Below are 20,633 nucleotides of genomic sequence, written 5' to 3'. Positions count from 1 at the left end.
CTATCATAACCAGGGTGAATGTGTTTATGGAACCTAGAATTGTCAGCATCTGCCGACACCTCAGGGACGCAATTCTGCACAGTGAATTGCGGCCTTGGTTGAATGGGCCACTCGTGCCCGACTGAACTGACTGATGTATTATGTGTTTCACTAATGCAAGGGTGTATTCATGAGTATAAACCTACTGATCCTCTTTTCAATCGTCTCTCCTTATGAATCAATCAGCCAAAGATAATAACCTCAAATTCCAGTCGGGATCTAGAGCTATCACAGATGTGTATCCTGCCTATCTGTTAAGGTATTACCACGTAGGTGACGACACCTGTTACAATTTATGGACCTTCAACGACGTGAAATATGCATTGTATTGTATTGTAATGTATTGTATTGTGATGTGTCATGGTATAGTGCCCTATGTGTGTTACACGCGTGCCTCTTCTCATCTTTCGATATTTCACCGGGAATTCACAATTGACACACTTTCGTAAGTATTGTTTATATGTTTTGTCATAATGTTTATGAATAATCCATTGTGAAATAATCCAACGATGTCAGTCGTAGTTTTCATAAGTTGAAATGCCCACGCGTTGAATAATCAATAAGACGTACACAGTTGAAGACTCTTCAGTGATGGTTGTAGACATTTCGGAAGCGCTCTCCATCTACACATAGGTCACAATGTGGACGTACCTCGCATAACGTCATGTCGGGATGATGTGACGCTAGCTGGCAGTGGATGAGGTCATTTTGTTCCAGTCGAATAACTGGGAAATAGTGAAACATTCGTCAATATGAAACATTTCAAATATCATACATCGTCTATGATATCGAATAATAAAAAAACCTGATGAATTAACATAAATAAAAGTTGTACGCCAGGGTGAATACAAGCCTAGAATGTGTCCATTTGAATCCATCGAAATGCCTCATAAACGCCTGTGTGTTTTCCCGTTCAACAGTGTGCAGAGCCATGTGATCTTACCTTGGCCACGTTGAATAGTCACGTGTAATACACGTGGTGCTTTTGTGCTGGAGAAGATATAATAATGTACAGTCCGTCTGGCTCCAAATGAGAAACGATGAATTGCAAAATATCTCAAAATCGGGAATACGGTACACAACAACGAATACCCTGTATCAAACAATATCTGTTGTTTGTTTTTTTTATTTCAAGTTGTTTTAGAAACTATTATGTTGTAATGTGTTCAAGTTGACATCTCGGGTAGCCAAGTGGTCAAAACGTTTGCTCGTCACGCCGAAGGCCCGGGTTCGATTCCCGACATGTGTGAAGCCTATTTCTAGTGTCCCCCGCCGTGATATTGCTGGAATATTACTAAAAGCGGCGTAAAACCATACGCACTCACTCACTGGCATCTTGCACGAAAGGTGCCACAACAGTTGGAGGAACAGCGCAAATACGTACCGCACGTGCTACATAACTGTACAGGGAATGACAGCAAAAGGGGGGGTCGTCTTCAGGCAATCTGACTGAGTTAGGTTTAACGCCGCTTTGAACAGTATTCCAGTTTTATCGCGGCGTGTCAGCTTAATGTGGGAGGAAAACCCGAAGTGATGCAGATCTCCAACGTTTACAACTTTGGGGGAATCGACGAGTCGGGTATGGTGCTGACAAACCTAGAAACATAATCAGGGCGAATCGGGATCGAACCCACGACCACAGGTTTCTGGCGTGCCCAGGGGACACAACTCTGCATAGCGAATTGAGCCACATGGCGCCCCCTATTTACTACCAGAATTCAATTAGAAACACGCGGATGTGTCATTGGGATTATGTATACTCACACGCAAGTGGTTTTAAGCAAGTAGGTAACAAACACGGAACCATAAATTGATACGAGTTTTAGCATGTAGTGAAGCCTGATGGTGTTATCAATATTTTTGGTTGTATTTGGGAAGCCCCGAGTAAAAACGCAACATAAGAAACGAATCGCCAAAACGCACCATTTCAATGAATATGTGGGTATCATGCACCCATTTCTCGCGAAATCGAAAATGCACGAACTGTCACGAGCTGTCGTGGGTATAAAACTGTGGCCGATTCTTGGACCTACCACTCCTTGGTCAACAATGCCACGCCTAACTCAAATTCAGAGAAACCAGGCTATCCGACGTTTGGAAGCTGGAGAGTCTGCCCAGGATGTTGCCCGTCATTTCAACGTTAACATAACCACAATTTACCGTCTCCTGCATCGATACAATGCTACACAGACCACAGATGACCTTCTCCGGAGCGGTCGTCCTAGGGTCACACACCCTCGGATCACCACACAAGATCGGCAGATTACCCGTCAACACCAGCGACATCCGTTCCTAACTGCAAGTGAAAGTGCTCGACAGACCATAGGAACACATTAGCCGGGACACTGTGATCCGACGTCTCCGTTCCAACAACCTCAGATGTCGCCGACTAGCACGTCGTCCTGTTCTCCAACCACGGCATCGACAAGCACGACTTCAGTGGGCACAGGGTCATCGCAATTGGCGTCATCGTGAGTGGAGGCGTGTCATCTTCTCTGATGAAAGTCGCTTTTGTGTCTCCCATGCAGACGGAAGAGTCAGAATTTGGCGGCGTCGAGGTGATCGTTTCGCTGACAGAAACGTTGTGGAAAGGGATCAATGGGGTGGACCTAGCTTCATGATATGGGCAGGGATTGGACTTAATGCGAGACTTGGACCCATGTGCTTTCTGAATGTTGGTCAAGATCGGGGACACGGCGTCACTGCTCAGCCAAGTGATCAGACCCCAAGTTGTTCCATTTTTTGCACAACATCAACAACACATTTTCAAGCAGGACAACGCTCGTCCCCATGTTGCCAGAGCTACCATGGCCTTTCTGCAACAACACAACATCCGTGTTCTACCGTGGCCAGCCCTCAGCCCCGAAACCCATCGAACACTTGTGGGATGAGGTTCAAAGGCGTCTGCACAATGTGCGCCCAGTCCCTACAACTGCCGATGAACTACGCACAGCTTCTCTGGATGTGTGCAGGAGGATCCCTAGGGCCTTCACAAATCGTCTGATCCACTCAATGTACAGGAGATGTGTGGCAGTGATCAATGCTATTGGTGGTCACACCAGGTATTGACTGACATTTTGGGTATTGACCCGAAACTTTGTAAGCCCTTATCATTTGAATAAAAACAACTATGTCATCTGCCTTTTAATCCATTAAACTGTCTTTAGTCAATTTTTTGTCAATCTTGCCCTATTAGTATTTCTTGTCTTTAATGTTGAAAATAAATAACATGTATACTGCCTACTCGACTTCCGTTTCTTTTGCGTGTGAGTATACATGGCACAGTCTTTATTGCACAAACACTGACCGCCTCCGTGATCTAGATGTAGAGCGTCTGGTCGGAGAACGGAAAGTCCGGGGTTCGATCAATGGCTGCGTCATACCAAAAGACGTTACAAAATGCTATCTGCTGTTACCCTGCCTGGTGCTCGGCAAGGGGCATGCACGTCGCTATATAAGTGCAATAATATTGAATTCGACGTTAAACCCCATATCACCTCACCTCACTATTATTACTGTATTACTTCGTGGGTAGAAGTTTTAACCTGATTACTGTAACTTTTCATGACATGACCATGTTGATGTATGTTTTCTTCATTCGAAACAGAAACCATTTATGGCTTTGAGCCTCCAGGCAGTGTGCGCGCTCGCCTTGAGTCTCGCTTTCGTCGGCACGAGTGTGATCAAGAGAGGTGCGTGTCAACCCACTTTTTCACTCACTATCCTTTCGCCGAAACAAATATTCAATACTTACTCTTTTATTTCTACTATTCAAAGCATCATAGGCAGTGTAACTTCAACCATCGTTCATCTTCACTATTAAACACAGTTAACGTCCATCAGTTCATCGTAGTCGCAGAATACATAACACTGGACGTTAATAGTTATCTCATGTCAAAGAGTCACATGTTTTAAACCTTTCTATTTATACAGACACTGCATGTGCAGCCAGTCACTGTAAGTATACGTATGTGGCAGTAAATAACTGTAAGTGCAGTAATAAGAATATGTAAGTACAGATCGTGTGCAGTAGGTGAAATTAATTACACGAACCATTAGTAAACATATGGACAGAAAGTGACAGTAAGTAAAGGACCAAGGCTGAGAGTAAATGTAAGTACAGGACTTAGGCAATAGGTAAAGGTAAGTAAACGAACCAAGAGTTCATATACGAGGGCTGGCTGAAAAGTTCTAACCCTAACTGTGAAAGACCGGTACCAAGTCGATGGTTTTCATTTATTTCTCCACGTAGTCCCTTTCCAGGTTTACACACTTTTGCCAGCGATACTGCAAGGCCTGGATGCCGGTTAAAAAAGTCATTCACGGCGGAAATGGCGTAATCATTACCAGGAAAATGGCGACCGGCTAGTTCCTTTTTCATTTTGGGAAACAGGTGGAAGTCTGACGGGGACAAATCGGGTGAATAAGGGGGATGGTCTATGAGTTCGAAGCCACAATCATGGATCGCTGACATGGCAACCACCGATTTGTGAACAGGAGCATTGCCTTGGTGGAACAGGACTCCTTTAGTGAGCATTCCCCGTCGCTTAGCTTTGATAGCTTCACGCAACTGTTGATAGTCTTCCATTAATAGTCTGGCCTTTTTCAAGATAGTCAATCAGCAGAATACCCTTTGAATCCCAAAAGACAAGCCATCACCTTTCCAGCAGAAGGAACCGACTTGGCTTTTTGGGGGGCTGGTGATTCCGGATGCTTCCATTGTTTAGACTGAATTTTGGTTTCTAGTTGAAAGTGATGAATCCAGGTCTCATGCATGGTTACAAAACGGGCCAAAAAATCATCGGGATCTGCTTCAAAACGGCATAAATTGTCACGGGACGTCAGGAATCTGATACGTTTCTGATCCGCTGTCAAGAGCTTTGGCACCCATCTTGCAGAAACTTTTGTCATTCCCAACTCGTTGGTGATAATGTGCTCAACCCTCTCATGAGAGATGCCCACAACACTGGCAAAATGTCGAGTGGTCAATCGTCGATCAGCCATCACCATGTCATGCACCCGGGTAATGTTTTCCAGAATGGTTGATGTTGAAGGCCTTCCTGGACGCAGGTCATCGTCAAGGCTCTCTCTGCCACGCTTGAATTCCGCAGCCCACTTCTTTACAGTGGAAAAGGAAGGGGCATCATCCCCTAAAGTGGAGACCATGTCTCGTATGTACAAAAGAAGTTTGGCGAGTGACTGTAAATACAGGATTCGGACAGCGAGTGACTGTAACTACAGGACTGGGGCAGTGAGTGACTGTAACTACAGGACTGGGGCAGTGAGTGACTGTAAGTACAGGGCTCGGGCAGCGGCTGACTGTAAGTACAGGGCTCGGGCAGTGAGTGACTGTAAGTACAGGACACGGACAGCGAGTGACTGTAAGTACAGGGCTCGGGCAGCGAGTGACTGTAACTACAGGACTTGGACAGCGAGTGACTGTAACTACAGGACACGGGCAGCGAGTGACTGTAAGTATAGGACGCGGGCAGCGAGTGACTGTAAGTATAGGACTCGGACAGTGAGTGACTGTAACTACAGGACTTGGACAGCGAGTGACAGTAACTACAGGACCCGGGCAGCGAGTGACTGTAACTACAGGACGCGGGCAGCGAGTGACTGTAAGTACAGGACTCGGACAGTGAGTGACTGTAAGTACAGGACTTGGACAGCGAGTGACTGTAAGTACAGGGCTCGGGCAGCGAGTGACTGTAAGTACAGGACTCGGGCAGCGAGTGACTGTAACTACAGGACGCGGGCAGCGAGTGACTGTTACTACAGGACGCGGGCAGCGAGTGACTGTAACTACAGGACGCGGGCAGCGAGTGAGTGTAAGTACAGGACTCGGACAGTGAGTGACTGTAACTACAGGACTCGGGCAGTGAGTGACTGTAACTACAGGACTCGGACAGTGAGTGACTGTAACTACAGGACGCGGGCAGCGAGTGACTGTAAGTACAGGAGTGGCTGTAAGTACAGGACCCAAGCAGTGAATAAATGTAAGTAATGTTTCCTGCGGCGATGAATGACTTGGGCAATGAGTTCATGTAAGTACAGGATATTGAGACAGTTTTAAAGGTTAGTACTTGACTACAGTGTTATAGTAACCGTAAGTAAAGGACAAGGAGTAAATGTAATACATGCCTGTGGAAGTGAGTAACTGTAAATAGTAGCGTCAGAACTATTTCTACATCACAAGAAATCTCTCTTAAAAGCGGAGTCCATTGTATGATTCTAAATATATCATAAGCACGTGTGTTTAATCACTATTAAATAGTGATGGTACTAGGTGTTCGCGAAAATGTGAGAGTAAAAACAGATTAATGGAATAACTGAATTTTAAATAGAATAATTGCAACTATTTTATGGCAATAAAAGCGTATTCCTAATCGCCTTGTTCGAGGGCGGGTCAAAAAATTCTAAGCCTAGCAAACAAAACTTACAATCGTGAAAGTGGTTTGATTTTGATTTTTCAAACTAATCTCCCCGCTTTTCAATACACTTCTCATATCGATAGTGAAGTTTTTCAGTTCCAGTCAGGAGGAAGTTTTCTGAAGCCACCCGAAATACCCATTCACGGCAGCTTTGAGGTTATCGTTGTTGTCGCTTTCCACGAAGGTGTTCTTTCAGGTTAGGAAACAGGTGGAAATAACTTAGTGCCCGGTCTGGCAAGTATGAGGGATGAGGAAGCTCTTCGAACCCACATTGTCGTACAACAGCCTTTGCAAGTTAAGAGGCATTGTCATAAAGTAGTAGAACTCCAGCAGTCAGTATTCCTCAACGCTTTTCTTTGATAGAATCGCTCAGGCGATGAAGCAAATCAGCATAGTAGGCACCGGCAATCGTCTTTTGACTTTCTAAGTAATTAACAAGGATCACAGCGTTTTAATCCCAGAATACAGTGGCCATAACCTTATTCACTGATCTTGAAGACTTGAATTTCCTTGGTGCCAGGGAAGTGGAATGGTGCCATTCCATGGATTGACGTTTTGACTCGGGATCACCCGTTCCTAATCTCTCTTTTAATTTGACGAAATCGTCCTCAATTAGCTCTGAAACTTCTCTGGCAATGTCAGTTCTTTTTTCCTTAAGATAAAAATTTTGAAACTTTGGCACCCAACGAGCTTATATCTTATTCATCAGTAAATGTTCATGAATAATAGTTCCAATGGCTCCACGGCTTAGACCTGTGTCTTCCTCAAGTTCAGCAATGGTAATACGTCTATCTGACATTATAAGTTTTTTCTATCTCCTTGGTCATCATCAAGGCTTGTTCTCCCAGACCTAAACATAGCTGCCCAACGTTTAACAGTGGAATAGCTGGGGCACTTGTCCCCATACGCTTGTGACATGCGGTCATGAATTTCTTGGGGAGTACTTTTCTCTAAATTCAGAAACTTGAAGACTGCTCGGTACCCGTTCCAGTCCATTTCTGTATCCATTTGGACCCCCATCACGTTCAACTGGCTGTCACCAATATACGAACGGCCTCAACAGACCAAATACACCTGCATAAAAAAACTACTCAAACAATGTACTACTTTGACTAGTTCACTTTGTTATGGCCAAGAGTGAAAAGTTAGTCAGACTTTGAACTTTTTGACCAGCCCTCGTATTAATAGATCGCTGTAAAATGCGTTGACTGTTTTGTACATGTAGTGTTTTTACCACTTTTCTCCGCAGCCTGCCCAAAGCCCGGGGGTGGATGTGTGCCTCTGAATGAGACCTACGAACTAAGCCCCTGCTCCAAGCTGACTTGCACTGTGGAGTCAAGTGTCTATTGGCTGCGCGGCACCATGGGTATGTTACATAGAAATGTATAGCTTGTTTTAATCTCGTATTTGTACATATAATCACATGTCGAAATATGACAATTATTCTGTGATACACAGCTTCTTGTCTCTTTTCAATGCAAATACAAAACTGTACCTGTAAAATCACTGAAGCCTTATGTAATATTGATTCACTTTGAGCTTACATGCAGTATACAATTCATCCATGTTGTTTATTTGAACTAAGTTGCTGACATTTTACATTGTACATCTCTGTTGAAGGATGTGCCATCTCCAATGGAAACTGCGTGAACGTGGGCCAGGTATATTCATTCAACGCCTGTACAAATGTGACCTGCACGTTCTCCAACTCATCTCTCATATTCAAAGGCACTTATAGTACGTTCTTATGCACGTCATATCAAACATGTCAGAAGTAATATTGTCATTTCCGAATAATTAGATCAATGGTCTTGTATGCCAGTTTACATTTCTTCTATCAAAATCGACCCTATTTTCAGACTGTGCCCATGGTGACCCACTCTCGTGCTATGGAGAAGGCACAAATATGACCATTGAAGGCTGTAAGCACAGATGTGTTTTCAGTGGAAACACCATCGGCTTCATGAAAGTAAATTCCAGTAAGTCGTCGTGGTAATTCTGTGTAGATCTGAAATGACACAAATGTCTTTCATTTCTCGCTTTCCTACTTTGTAGATTGTATTAAATTTGTAAAATCAGTCAATGTTTCAAACGACTGAAATTTTCACTTTGGCAATTTACAAAACGCCAAAATATTTAAGTCATTTTACACTTATTTTCCCGTCCGATTGACTAAAAGTTATTAAGAAGTTCAAAAGGGCTTAAAAACATCACAGCGGACTACTTATGCTATGATTAGAAGCCAAACAATTTATAACGTGTACATTGACCCGTTTTCCTAAAATCCTATCATTTTCAATCACTGGATGATGAAATAGAGCATTAAAATGTTTGGAATGTGTTATCATGATATAACAAATGGAAAAATAATTGTAAAATGAGAGAAATGTTTTGGCGTTTTGTAAATAGCCTAAGTGAAAAGTCATTTTACACATTGACTGTAACATGTACACGCCTGGAAAAAAGGGTGAAGCCCAAACCTTTCCTTATTTCTTGAAAATATTAACAAATGACCTCATTACGATAAATGTCTAAGGTACCACCAATGTCTGATGAAAAGGAACAGTGTGTGTTCCTCCAAATGCTGCTGGGGGCGTCATACGATGTCTGACAGAGGAAGCAGTTGAATTGGTTGTCAAATAACTATTACAAATTAGCTGTAAAACGTATAGAATTATAGATAATGGATATCGGTTTCTGTATTTCACTGTGTATATGTTACATTGTGTACTGTCATATATTTTATATGGACTTTGAGAGTAAGTGGTGCCTTTTGAGTGAATGTACCACTGGTCGCTTACCTACACAAGGGGTATATCGTGTTGTGTTATATTTCCAGATTGTGAGTAAGCCACACACAGACTGCAGGTGCAGTCATTAACCAAGGCAGTTTGTTGGAATAACAGCAATAAACTTATGTACTAGAACTCTCAATTTATTCTTGTTCTTTATGAATCGCCCCCGTGGTCTAATGGTTGAGCGTCCGCCCAGAGAGCGAAAAGTCGGGGATTTTGAACCCCGGCCGCGTCATACCGAAAGGCATTAAAAGATGGTACTTATTGTTACCCGGCATTAAGGGAATAAACTAAGGAATGATCGGCTCGTACGTCGCTTTATAAGTGCAATCTTGAAAGCGACGCTAAGGCTCATTTCACCTCACCTCCTCTTTTCTTTATGTGGTGTTGTGTGTGTTTTTGTCTGCGTGGCCTCGGTCTTGCACAGACTCGAGTGTTCATCTAACCCGAACCTTTCCGTCACTGTTTGTAGCTATTTCCTCTTCTGGCAAAGAAAAAAATCAATTTCAAGTTTCATCTATTTGATATCGTCCGAATTGTTGTCAATACAGTAAACTACGTTTAAAACGAACATGCTTATAACGAACTGACGTATATAACGAACTATGTCTTGGCCCAGTCCATTTGCTGTATATATGTTGTACATATTCTTAACATGAACAACGTATATAATGAATTACAATTAGTGAATCAAATTCAACAAAAATTGAATGGGTTGTCACGGAAAGTCACAAGACATGAAGTACAACAAGATTTGCGTTACGCTATTTCAAAAATATTACACCTACACCACATCTGCATACAAAAAAATTCTGATCAGAAAGTGTCGTCGGGTTACCTAGGTCACGTGTTTGCATCACCCCAACCTCATGGTAGTCTGCCCTTTGCTGTATGTCTCGTTTGTTATGTATAGGATAAAACACGCATCCTCGGTTTGGGTTGAAAATGTAATTCCGCGAGCGAGCTCTTTTCACGAGCTCAAGGTTTTACATTTTCAACGGAAACCGAGGAGGCTAATGAACCGTCAAAATGCAAGAAATACCCCCTAAAAATCGACATACCTAATAGTGAAACAATACAGTGTATCGCGGTATAAAAGGAACTCGCTAAAAGCGTGCGAGAGAAAATACACGTGCAGTATGTACCAGCTGGAGTCATGACTTGATAATGTGAACAACTTCCTCGATAGTTCTGTGAACAGAGGGTAACAAAACTTAACACGATATGGTGAGGTGGCTGCGATTCAAGTCATGGAATTTTCATGGAAAACATGTGACTTTTAACCAATCCTCGAACACAAATGTGTTCACACCAAGAGGCAAGTTAATATAACGTATATTGTAAAACCTAGGTATTACAATTGAAAAGTAAAAACTCAAAATCGGTTTGGAAGTGACCCATTTCAAAACCTCGGTTTGGAAGAGAACCTTGAAGAAAAACTTTGATTTGGAAGATGAACTGGTTACTAGGTTTACCCGAGGTTGTCAGGAACCCAATGCTTTATAGGGTAATACATTCATAGGTTAAAAATGTTTATAGTGTCTGTTTTGCTTGTGAGTGAGTGAATATTGCCGCACTTAGCAACTTTCCAGCAATATCATGGCGGGGAACACCAAAAATTGGCTTTTCACATCGTGGATGTGGGAAATAGAACCCGAGTTTTCGGCGTGACGAGCGATCGCTTTAACTACAAGACAACGGTGAAGTCCTGGGAGCCTAACTGGGCGCTACAAACAAGGTCACAGTGACAAATTAATGTCAATATTCCAGCTACACCACGGCGTCCTTCAGTACGATTCTTGGTGGGGTATAATAGTGGTGGATATCATGAGCAACGTTAACGGCCCAAACAGTTCGTTTTCGCTGACCAAGAATCGGTGAGGTCACACACTGTGATCACTAAATCCTCATTAGTCTTACGACACACCTGTGTTACTGGACACTTGCTCACACGTTGATCAAATCATGAAATAAAATCAAATACTGACCCACATATTGATAAAATTACAATATATCAGTATATGAAACACAGACCCACACATGGATGAATACAGACTTTATAATTTTATTCTTTGAAGTTCTCCCTTCTCAGTACCTCTCCACTATGAATTTCCTTACGATATAAATCTTTTGAAGTTCAATCCTATGCAAACTTACGTTTTTTTATGAAACCCACATGTCAGCTTTGGCCCCAATGCCATTCGTAATGAGTCCAGATATTAAAACTGGAAGAGTTTGCAAAACTTGTAATCATCGTCACATACAAGTAAATGAACCGAAAGACACTGATACCATAACACCTGTTACGCGTTGATTGCATTTGGGATTCGGACACATGTAGGCTCCATTAATTTGTAGGTTTCTAATTCGATACCCTCTCATCTGCTGCCAGCGTGCTTGTATATAATCTCGCGTACCACCTCTCCCGGCATTTCGCTTACATTCGGCATCGAAGCACTTCTGTAAGTATAAGATTCTCTTGTGTATTTATGATTTCTAATTTCAATTCTTTCACGACTTTCTGTTTGCAAAACATACATGAAACCGCAAATGAAATAGTTGTTGTTTGTCGGCAATATTCCAGCAATGTGACGGCGGTGCAAATGAAATAGTTGTTGTTTGTCGGCAATATTCCAGCAATGTGACGGCGGTGCAAATGAAATAGAAATGTACCATACATTCATAAGTGTTCAAGTACTGCATGTGATTACACATCACTTGATAAAAGTTATCTAAAGATTCAACATCCCTTGAAAATGCAAAGGGGTTTATTCATCAATGTTTGTATTCTATTAAAACGTAAGAATAAAGTAATTTCTACTCTCTATTACCACAGTGGTAGTAATTATGGGAAGGAGATCATTGCTTTACACAACAATGCTGCAGCTAATCCGGGATTGATTGTGGCAGCATGGATAAATAGGACATGTACAGGTTTAGCTTGTTACCTACCTTACCATTGGAAGTTACTGTGTTTATTCCTTTGAAACAGAACGTCGCCATGGCTACGGTACTTTGTTCAGTCGGCCTCCTCGTCCTGTTCTTGACGTGTATATCCACTCAAGTGGTTCAGAAAGGTGCGTGTGCATACTTCCCTCCACATTCTTTTATCGCCAGTGACACCTTGATTAACATTAAAAAAACAACTGGTATTGCACATATTAACTGATCAGAAAACAATTGCGTGTGTGGTAACAGTCTCATATCCTCACCAGCCAATTGTATCCTATATCTGCATGACAACAACCATTGTCTAACAGTCTTGTTATAACAATACACTAAGTAACGCATATCTTGCTAGATGTCATTTTCCTATAAACCAATGGCAAGTCCCACTGGCGTCATCCTGGTGTCAGAGTGCCTTGTATGAATACTTGCCATAGTTACGGTACAAGGTTACAAGGTTACAATCTTGTCATAAGCAATGTACCTTCCCAGAATACAGAAGACGTCTTTAATAAAAGTCATGGACAACGAATTGTTATGCGTTGGAAACCTGTCCAGACTCTCCTTCCTCCCCAGATGTGATTATTTCTATAACGACGAGACATTATGCTTATGTTCTAAAGTGGAGCATTGATTCATCACAGTTCAAGAAAATTGTATATCTGTCATCTATTTTATTTTGCAGTGGAGGACTGTGCATCAAGTAGTTGTAAGTACAGCACTAGTGTAGCACTCGATGCTTCTGAAGTTCCAAAGTAATCGTCACTACTAGGGATGGTTAATTGCTGTGTCTAGAACAATTCACATTGTTAACCACACCAGGCACCAAGATATGAAACGATATCCAATTCCCAAATACATGGAGCCAAGGTTGCAAAATAAATTCTATATTTTCCTAATAAATTAGCTGAACTGAAGAACATAAACCAAAGTATGAAGAATGTTTTGTTCGTAACTACGGTATTGACTAACTCGTCGTGATACAGATACAAGCTATCACAGCATTCTTCTGATGACATTTGAACTTTTTATCTATTGTGTCAAATGACCGGCTACCGAGGCTTTTGTTGCATGGATACTTGTGATGTCAGATCGATTAATAAATCTAAAAACACTGGCATCAATTTATTAAATTATTTGAAACGGGCCAAACAATCTAGAAATTCTTTTATTATTCTGCTATTAAAGTGTTTACTCTCTGAACAAAGATTATACGTATACATCACCACTCAAGCCATTCAAACAGAATGGCATTTGAATATTTGTTTTGAATAAAATTGGAAATTTGAATATAGTTGATAAGGTCGGCCTTTTTCAAATCTAAAATGGACGACCAAGAAATGTGATCAATGGATTTCATTAACGTTGTTGTACAGAGTTGGATGAACAAATAAAACTTCCGTTAAAAAAAACAACAGCAAAAGTAAAAACTGCCTATTACAATTATGTCTGTATTTTATCTTGACTTGAGATTACTCAAACGCATTTGTTAATATATCTTGTATTCGTGTATGTTCGAACACGGTTTACTTGTCATACACGAACGTCTTCGACATTTATAAACAACATAACAGTGAAACATATTCCGGACGTTTCGCCGTGATTCGTTTATCAATACATTCGTTAGTCCGTCCAAATCTGCAGCACGGATTATCGAGGTTTCACTGTGATGATGTATATGGGTCTACCCTTAATTGCCTTATATTGTCTGCAGCCTGTCCTGCACCGGGTGGTGGATGTGTTGCCCTTGGTGATGCCTTCATCCTAAACTCCTGTACCACCCTCACCTGCACAGTGGAGAACAATATCTATGGTCTCCGGGGTACAATGAGTAAGTGTACTTGGTAGATTGAGCTGTGTTTACGCCTTAATATCAAAGTCTGCTGAGGACTAATAGTATGACTCAGGTGCAAGTATTACCTCTCTGAAAACGAGTGCAATACACTCATACTATTTCCTTCTATTTTTGAGAAACATACTTTACATTAAATGAACATAATATCTTCTCTTATAACATGTTAACATTACTTGTGCGAAATTATTGAATTGATTTCACGAATCGTCGGCCCTCGTATCGATTTAGTTTGATATAGATTAAGTGTCACGGGAAGTGGTCCTCTCTGTCTCTCTATGTTGTATAACGTGTGACTGGAAGTGGTCCTCTCTGTCTCCCTGTGTTGTATAACGTGTGACTGGAAGTGGTCCTCTCTGTCTCCCTGCGTTGTATAACGTGTGACTGGAAGTGGTCCTCTCTGTCTCCCTGCGTTGTATAACGTGTGACTGGAAGTGGTCCTCTCTGTCTCCCTGCGTTGTATAACGTGTGACTGGAAGTGGTCCTCTCTGTCTCCCTGTGTTGTATAACGTGTGACTGGAAGTGGTCCTCTCTGTCTCCCTGCGTTGTATAACGTGTGACTGGAAGTGGTCCTCTCTGTCTCCCTGCGTTGTATAACGTGTGACTGGAAGTGGTCCTCTCTGTCTCCCTGCGTTGTATAACGTGTGACTACAAGTGGTCCTCTCTGTCTCTCTGTGTTGTATAACGTGTGACTACAAGTGGTCCTCTCTGTCTCTCTGTGTTGTATAACGTGTGACTGGAAGTGGTCCTCTCTGTCTCCCTACGTTGTATAACGTGTGACTGGAAGTGGTCCTCTCTGTCTCCCTGCGTTGTATAACGTGTGACTGGAAGTGGTCCTCTCTGTCTCTCTGTGTTGTATAACGTGTGACTGGAAGTGGTCCTCTCTGTCTCTCTATGTTGTATATCGTGTGACTGGAAGTGGTCCTCTCTGTCTCCCTGCGTTGTAAAACGTGTGACTACAAGTGGTCCTCTCTGCCCCTCTATACAATAAGATGTCATGTATGTATCTCTGTGCTGTAGGACGTGTGCCTACAACTGGTCCTATCTACCCCTCTATACAATAAGATGTGTAATTACAAATGGTTCTATATGTCTCTCTGTGCTGTAGGGCGTGTACCTGCAAGTGGTCTCATCTGTCCCTCTATACTATAAGATGTGTAATTACAAGTGGTTATGTATGACCCTCTATACTATAAGATGTGTAATTACAAGTGGTCCTGTATGTCCCTCTATACTATAAGATGTGTCATTACAAGTGGTTCTGTATGTTCCTCTATACTATAAGATGTGTAATAACAAATGGTCCTGTATGTCCCTCTATACTATAAGAAGTGTAACAACAAATGGTTCTGTATGTCCCTCTATACTATAAGATGTGTAATTACAAGTGCTCCTGTATGTCCCTCTATACTATAAGATGTGTAATTACAAGTGCCCCTGTATGTCCCTCTATACTATAAGATGTTAATTACAAATGGTCCTGTATGTCCCTCTATACAATAAGATGTGTAATTACAAGTGCTCCTGTATGTCCCTCTATACTATAAGATGTGTAATTACAAGTGCCCCTGTATGTCCCTCTATACTATAAGATGTGTAATTACAAATGGTCCTGTATGTCCCTCTATACAATAAGATGTGTAATTACAAGTGGTCCTGTATGTCTCTCTATACTATAAGATTTGTTATTACAAATGGTCCAGTATGTCCCTCTATACTATAAGATGTGTAATTACAAATGGTCCTGTATGTCCCTCTATACAATAAGATGTGTAATTACAAATGGTTCTATATGTCTCTCTGTGCTATAAGATGTGTAATTACAAATGGTCCTGTATGTCCCTCTATACAATAAGATGTGTAATTACAAGTGGTCCTGTATGTCTCTCTATACTATAAGATGTGTAATTACAAGTGCTCCTGTATGTCCCTCTATACTATAAGATGTGTAATTACAAATGGTCCTGTATGTCCCTCTATACAATAAGATGTGTAATTACAAATGGTCCTGTATGTCCCTCTATACAATAAGATGTGTAATTACAAGTGGTCATGCATGTCTCTCTATACTATAAGATGTGTAATTACAAGAGGTCATGTATCTCTCTCTATACTATAAGATGTGTAATTACAAGTGGTCCTGTATGTCTCTCTATACTATAAGATTTGTTATTACAAATGGTCCAGTATGTCCCTCTATACTATAAGATGTGTAATTACAAATGGTCCTGTATGTCTCTCTATACAATAAGATGTGTAATGGCAAGTGGTCCTGTATCTCTCTCTATACTATAAGATGTGTAATTACAAGTGGTCATGCATGTCTCTCTATACTATAAGATGTGTAATTACAAGTGGTCGTGTATCTCTCTCTATACTATAAGATGTGTAATTACAAGTGGTCCTGTATGTCCCTCTATACTATAAAATGTGTAATTACAAGTGGTCATGCATGTCTCTCTGTGCTGTAGGATGTGTGACTGGAAGTGGAGACTGTAAAGAAGTGGGTGAAACATACGACTTCAATACATGTACAACTCTCACCTGCACATTTTCGAAAAATTACCTCAGGTTTACGGGCGATTACAGTAAGTATTTTAAAATCATACTCGTTCGTCTGAAGGCAAGTTGTTGCTCACAGATATGTTGATAATTCATGTCGAAGCATTGAAAATGCTTAACTTCATTTTGTATAAGTATATGCCAATGACGCCAAATGTCTTTTCAATTGAATGACGTCTATAGTCTCAGCATGTATGTCTTCACACTGTCTCCATGGCGTCCAGTAGTTAAGATTATATCATGTTTTCTAAAACTTCTGGCCATGGTCTTTTCCCATCCAGTTTCCCAGCTTTAACCTTCAAGAAAAGATCATTATCGTATATTTTATTTTCAGAATGTGCCCATGGCGCCGACTGTTACGAGGGGGGCTCCAACAAGCTCTTTGGGAACTGTCAGTATTCATGTTCTGTCACTGGCACAATCGGCTTCGTCAAGGATGACGCAGGTAAGTGTTTAATATATGAACCCTTACCTATCATCGACAGTGTATAAATAAATGTATAAATGACTCAGATATTTCAGCTGTAGATATGCCCTACCTCAGTCTATCCTGAATGTATAACTGAATCAGATATTTCAGCTGTAGATATCCCCTACCTCAGTCTATCCTGAATGTATAACTGAATCAGATATTTCAGCTGTAGATATCCCCTACCTCAGTCTATCCTGAATGTAAAACTGAATCAGATATTTCAGCTGTAGATATCCCCTACCACAGTCTATCCTGAATTAAAACTGAATCATATATTTTAGCTGTAGATATCCCCTACCACAGTCTATCCAGAATGTATAACTGAATCAGAAGTTGCAGCTGTAGATATCACCTACCACAGTCTATCCTGAATGTATAACTGAATCAAATATTTTAGCGGTAGATATCCCCTACCACAGTCTATCCTGAATGTAAAACTGAATCAGATATTTCAGCTGTAGATATCCACTACCACAGTCTATCCTGAATGTATAACTGAATCATATATTTCAGCTTTAGATATCCCCTACCACAGTCTATCCTGAATGTAAAACTGAATCAGATATTTCAGCTGTAGATATCCCCTACCACAGTCTATCCTGAATTAAAACTGAATCAGATATTTCAGCTGTAGATATCACCTACCACAGTCTATCCTGAATTAAAACTGAATCAGATATTTCAGCTGTAGATATCCCCTACCACAGTCTATCCTGAATTAAAACTGAATCAGATATTTCAGCTGTAGATATCCACTACCACAGTCTAACCTGAATTAAAACTGAATCAGATATTTCAGCTGTAGATATCCCCTACCACAGTCTATCCTGAATTAAAACTGAATCAGATATTTCAGCTGTAGATATCCCCTACCACAGTCTATCCTGAATTAAAACTGAATCAGATATTTTAGCTGTAGATATCCCCTACCACAGTCTATCCTGAATTAAAACTGAATCAGATATTTCAGCTGTAGATATCCCCTACCACAGTCTATCCTGAATGTATAACTGAATCAGATATTTCAGCTGTAGATATCCCCTACCACAGTCTATCCTGAATTAAAACTGAATCAGATATTTTAGCTGTAGATATCCCCTACCACAGTCTATCCTGAATTAAAACTGAATCAGATATTTCAGCTGTAGATATCCCCTACCACAGTCTATCCTGAATTAAAACTGAATCAGATATTTTAGCTGTAGATATCCCCTACCACAGTCTATCCTGAATTAAAACTGAATCAGATATTTCAGCTGTAGATATCCCCTACCACAGTCTATCCTGAATGTATAACTGAATCAGAAATTGTAGCTGTGGAGATCCCTAACTGCAGTCCACCTTGAATGTATTATAACAAATATAACAGCCCTGTGAAAATCTAATACAATTCCTGTAAAATATCCAGCACAAGGAAACAACATTGTGTTCTGCAGATCTTGCGATAAAACCTGTATCTTTTAACCACGATAGGTTTCTGTGGAGGATTTCGTTTTGCGAATGTACATGTGATTGTAGACGTATACTGGCTGTCGGGAGGCGATATTGGGGGTGCAATTCTAAAGAGTCATCCACATCATCCACAGGGAATGCTGACCATCTTACACCAGATACATAAATAAGTATTGACATTTCATGACAAAGATTTTAGTGCTGACACACACAATATCACTTTCAGTAGCAGCTGGCCGATCCTTGGTCCGTAGCTGTGCCAAATCAAGAGTTTATGGTTCAAATATTCTTTCGATGCTCCATAGATATTTTTCTATTTTGATTCCAAAACTGCCAATTACTTAATACAGCGTATTTTACAGATTTCATCATAAACCATATGGTTATATTTCACCCCATTACAAGTATATGTCATTTTCCGACGACAGTATGATGATTACGATATGTTTTATATCAAAACCTGAAGAAACTTAATGTTCCCACATTTCTTGAGTAGAGGCAAAATGACTGAGGCTGAGATGAGCAGTGTTAATCATGAAGAACATTAGACAGAACCTGACACAGAACATCTATATGCAACCTAGCCAATAACGTCAAATTGCTGTCAGGAAGCGACACACAATAGCCTTAGGAATTAATATAAACACGAAACTAAGAGGGATTAACAAGTGTTTTATTGTTGGACAATGTTTACGTTTACATTTCCCATGTAATTTCTCTATGTTATTTATGTTTGAGGAGACCTGATGTTTCTAGCGGTTTGAATAATGTCACACAGTAAATACTCTTTTGGGAGCTCTTCCGACTAACAAGGGCCTTCTTTCAATCCCTTGTCCGATAATTTACCAAATGGGAAACACTTACCAACAACACGTATCATGGTCACAAATGTGTTGAAGTACACAAACTATTACGTTTCTCTGGTGTATAGGTATGTCAGAATATTGCTCAATACAGTCTATGGAAAGTATTGATATACTAAACAGTGAGTTATGGTTTAGTTCAGCTTCAGCAATATTTCAGCCATAAGGCACAAGACAGTTGTTGAAACCCAAATAGATGTAAAGTCAACATCCAAATTACCTGACACACGTCACAATACACATATAACGTATTTTGTTTAATTGATCAAAAGCTGTACCAAATCACGCAAATATTCTTATCCATGATTGAATCTATTAAAACATATTAGCTTTAAAGTAACTTGGAGGCTGCTGGAGGTTCAGTTGGTATCAGCTGACATTTGTGGACATTGGTCAACCAAAGGAAATGTCATACGTTGGTCAACATGCGTTCACCAGGGAACCGTCTTGAGTGTTCAAATTACTTACTAACGCTGACTTATGTCTGTCCTACCGTTATACACTCTCTTACTGACTGTGACTGTTTTTGTGCTGCTTTTATGTTTTAATGTGGTTTTTTTTCAGACTGCGAATAGAACGTCCACGTGAGACCAGTCAGCTTCAAGTCATTTTCACTTAACTAATGTAATAAACTGTCAGATGTTTCTCGTAATCTGTTCGTGTTCTTCTGTGTTTTCTTCTGTTTTCTTGTTCTCGGTTTAGTTGTGGTCACACATTGACGTACTTACCATTTTGTCTCCCCGTGCCATACACAAGCGCCCCATATCAAACATATTCTACAATTGCTATTGAAACCTGCTAGGTTCTACCACACCATGACGCTATGGACAACCAGGTTTTTTTGTCGCCCACACAATCATCATTCATCCAAATGAATATCGCTGCTGATCAACCAACAATCTGACATCTTGGGACTTCCAGGAGTGCACAGGAACATAACATGCCTTGGCTTAAAGAGTGAAGATATAGTTCAGTAAAGCACCATAACTTGACTGGACCTTCCATAGGACAGATATATAAGAGTGCAAATATGTATCTGTAAAGCACCATGACATGTCTTGGCATTCAAGCATGCAGAGATTAAATACTAACTTCTGTAGGTTCTTGGGGGAATAAAAGTAAAAACCAGTGTAGTCACTGTGCAAACCAGAGTAGCAATACAGTCTTGTACTCCTTACAAAATAGCAGGCAACAAACTAGAAATTATTACACATATAA

At 40.8% G+C, this 20,633-nt stretch overlaps 2 protein-coding genes across 2 annotated transcripts; both read left to right on the top strand.

Moving 5' to 3' along the window:
• The first annotated feature begins 342 nt into the window (after nt 1-342).
• On the top strand, nt 343-9,407 carry LOC124146155. The gene is made up of 7 exons (XM_046516304.2): nt 343-484; nt 3,647-3,731; nt 3,973-3,996; nt 7,723-7,839; nt 8,094-8,210; nt 8,333-8,452; nt 9,313-9,407. The coding sequence occupies exons 2-7, from the start codon at nt 3,656-3,658 to the stop codon at nt 9,321-9,323; spliced, it is 465 nt and encodes a 154-aa protein (XP_046372260.1). The 5' UTR covers nt 343-484; nt 3,647-3,655; the 3' UTR covers nt 9,324-9,407.
• Nucleotides 9,408-11,645: 2,238 nt separating this feature from the next.
• Nucleotides 11,646-20,067, top strand: LOC124146177. The gene is made up of 7 exons (XM_046516329.2): nt 11,646-11,730; nt 12,261-12,345; nt 12,900-12,923; nt 13,929-14,045; nt 16,538-16,654; nt 16,963-17,073; nt 19,980-20,067. The coding sequence occupies exons 2-7, from the start codon at nt 12,270-12,272 to the stop codon at nt 19,988-19,990; spliced, it is 456 nt and encodes a 151-aa protein (XP_046372285.1). The 5' UTR covers nt 11,646-11,730; nt 12,261-12,269; the 3' UTR covers nt 19,991-20,067.
• The last annotated feature ends 566 nt before the right edge of the window (nt 20,068-20,633 follow it).

Source organism: Haliotis rufescens, unplaced genomic scaffold (assembly GCF_023055435.1).
Source record: "Haliotis rufescens isolate VD_foot unplaced genomic scaffold, xgHalRufe1.0.p SCAF_2, whole genome shotgun sequence".
In the NCBI taxonomy this organism is placed as follows: domain Eukaryota; kingdom Metazoa; phylum Mollusca; class Gastropoda; order Lepetellida; family Haliotidae; genus Haliotis; species Haliotis rufescens.
This window is presented reverse-complemented; position numbering and strand designations above follow the sequence as displayed.

Excerpts from the sequence above, each read along its gene's own strand:
- LOC124146155 (XM_046516304.2), top strand. The coding sequence starts at position 3,656 with ATGGCTTTGAGCCTCCAGGCAGTGTGCGCGCTCGCCTTGAGTCTCGCT. Across the intron at positions 3,732-3,972 it reads CACGAGTGTGATCAAGAGAG|ACACTGCATGTGCAGCCAGT; the intron begins GTGCGTGTCAAC and ends CTATTTATACAG. Across the intron at positions 3,997-7,722 it reads TGCATGTGCAGCCAGTCACT|CCTGCCCAAAGCCCGGGGGT; the intron begins GTAAGTATACGT and ends TTTTCTCCGCAG.
- LOC124146177 (XM_046516329.2), top strand. The coding sequence starts at position 12,270 with ATGGCTACGGTACTTTGTTCAGTCGGCCTCCTCGTCCTGTTCTTGACG. Across the intron at positions 14,046-16,537 it reads TGGTCTCCGGGGTACAATGA|GATGTGTGACTGGAAGTGGA; the intron begins GTAAGTGTACTT and ends TCTGTGCTGTAG. Across the intron at positions 16,655-16,962 it reads CAGGTTTACGGGCGATTACA|AATGTGCCCATGGCGCCGAC; the intron begins GTAAGTATTTTA and ends TTTTATTTTCAG.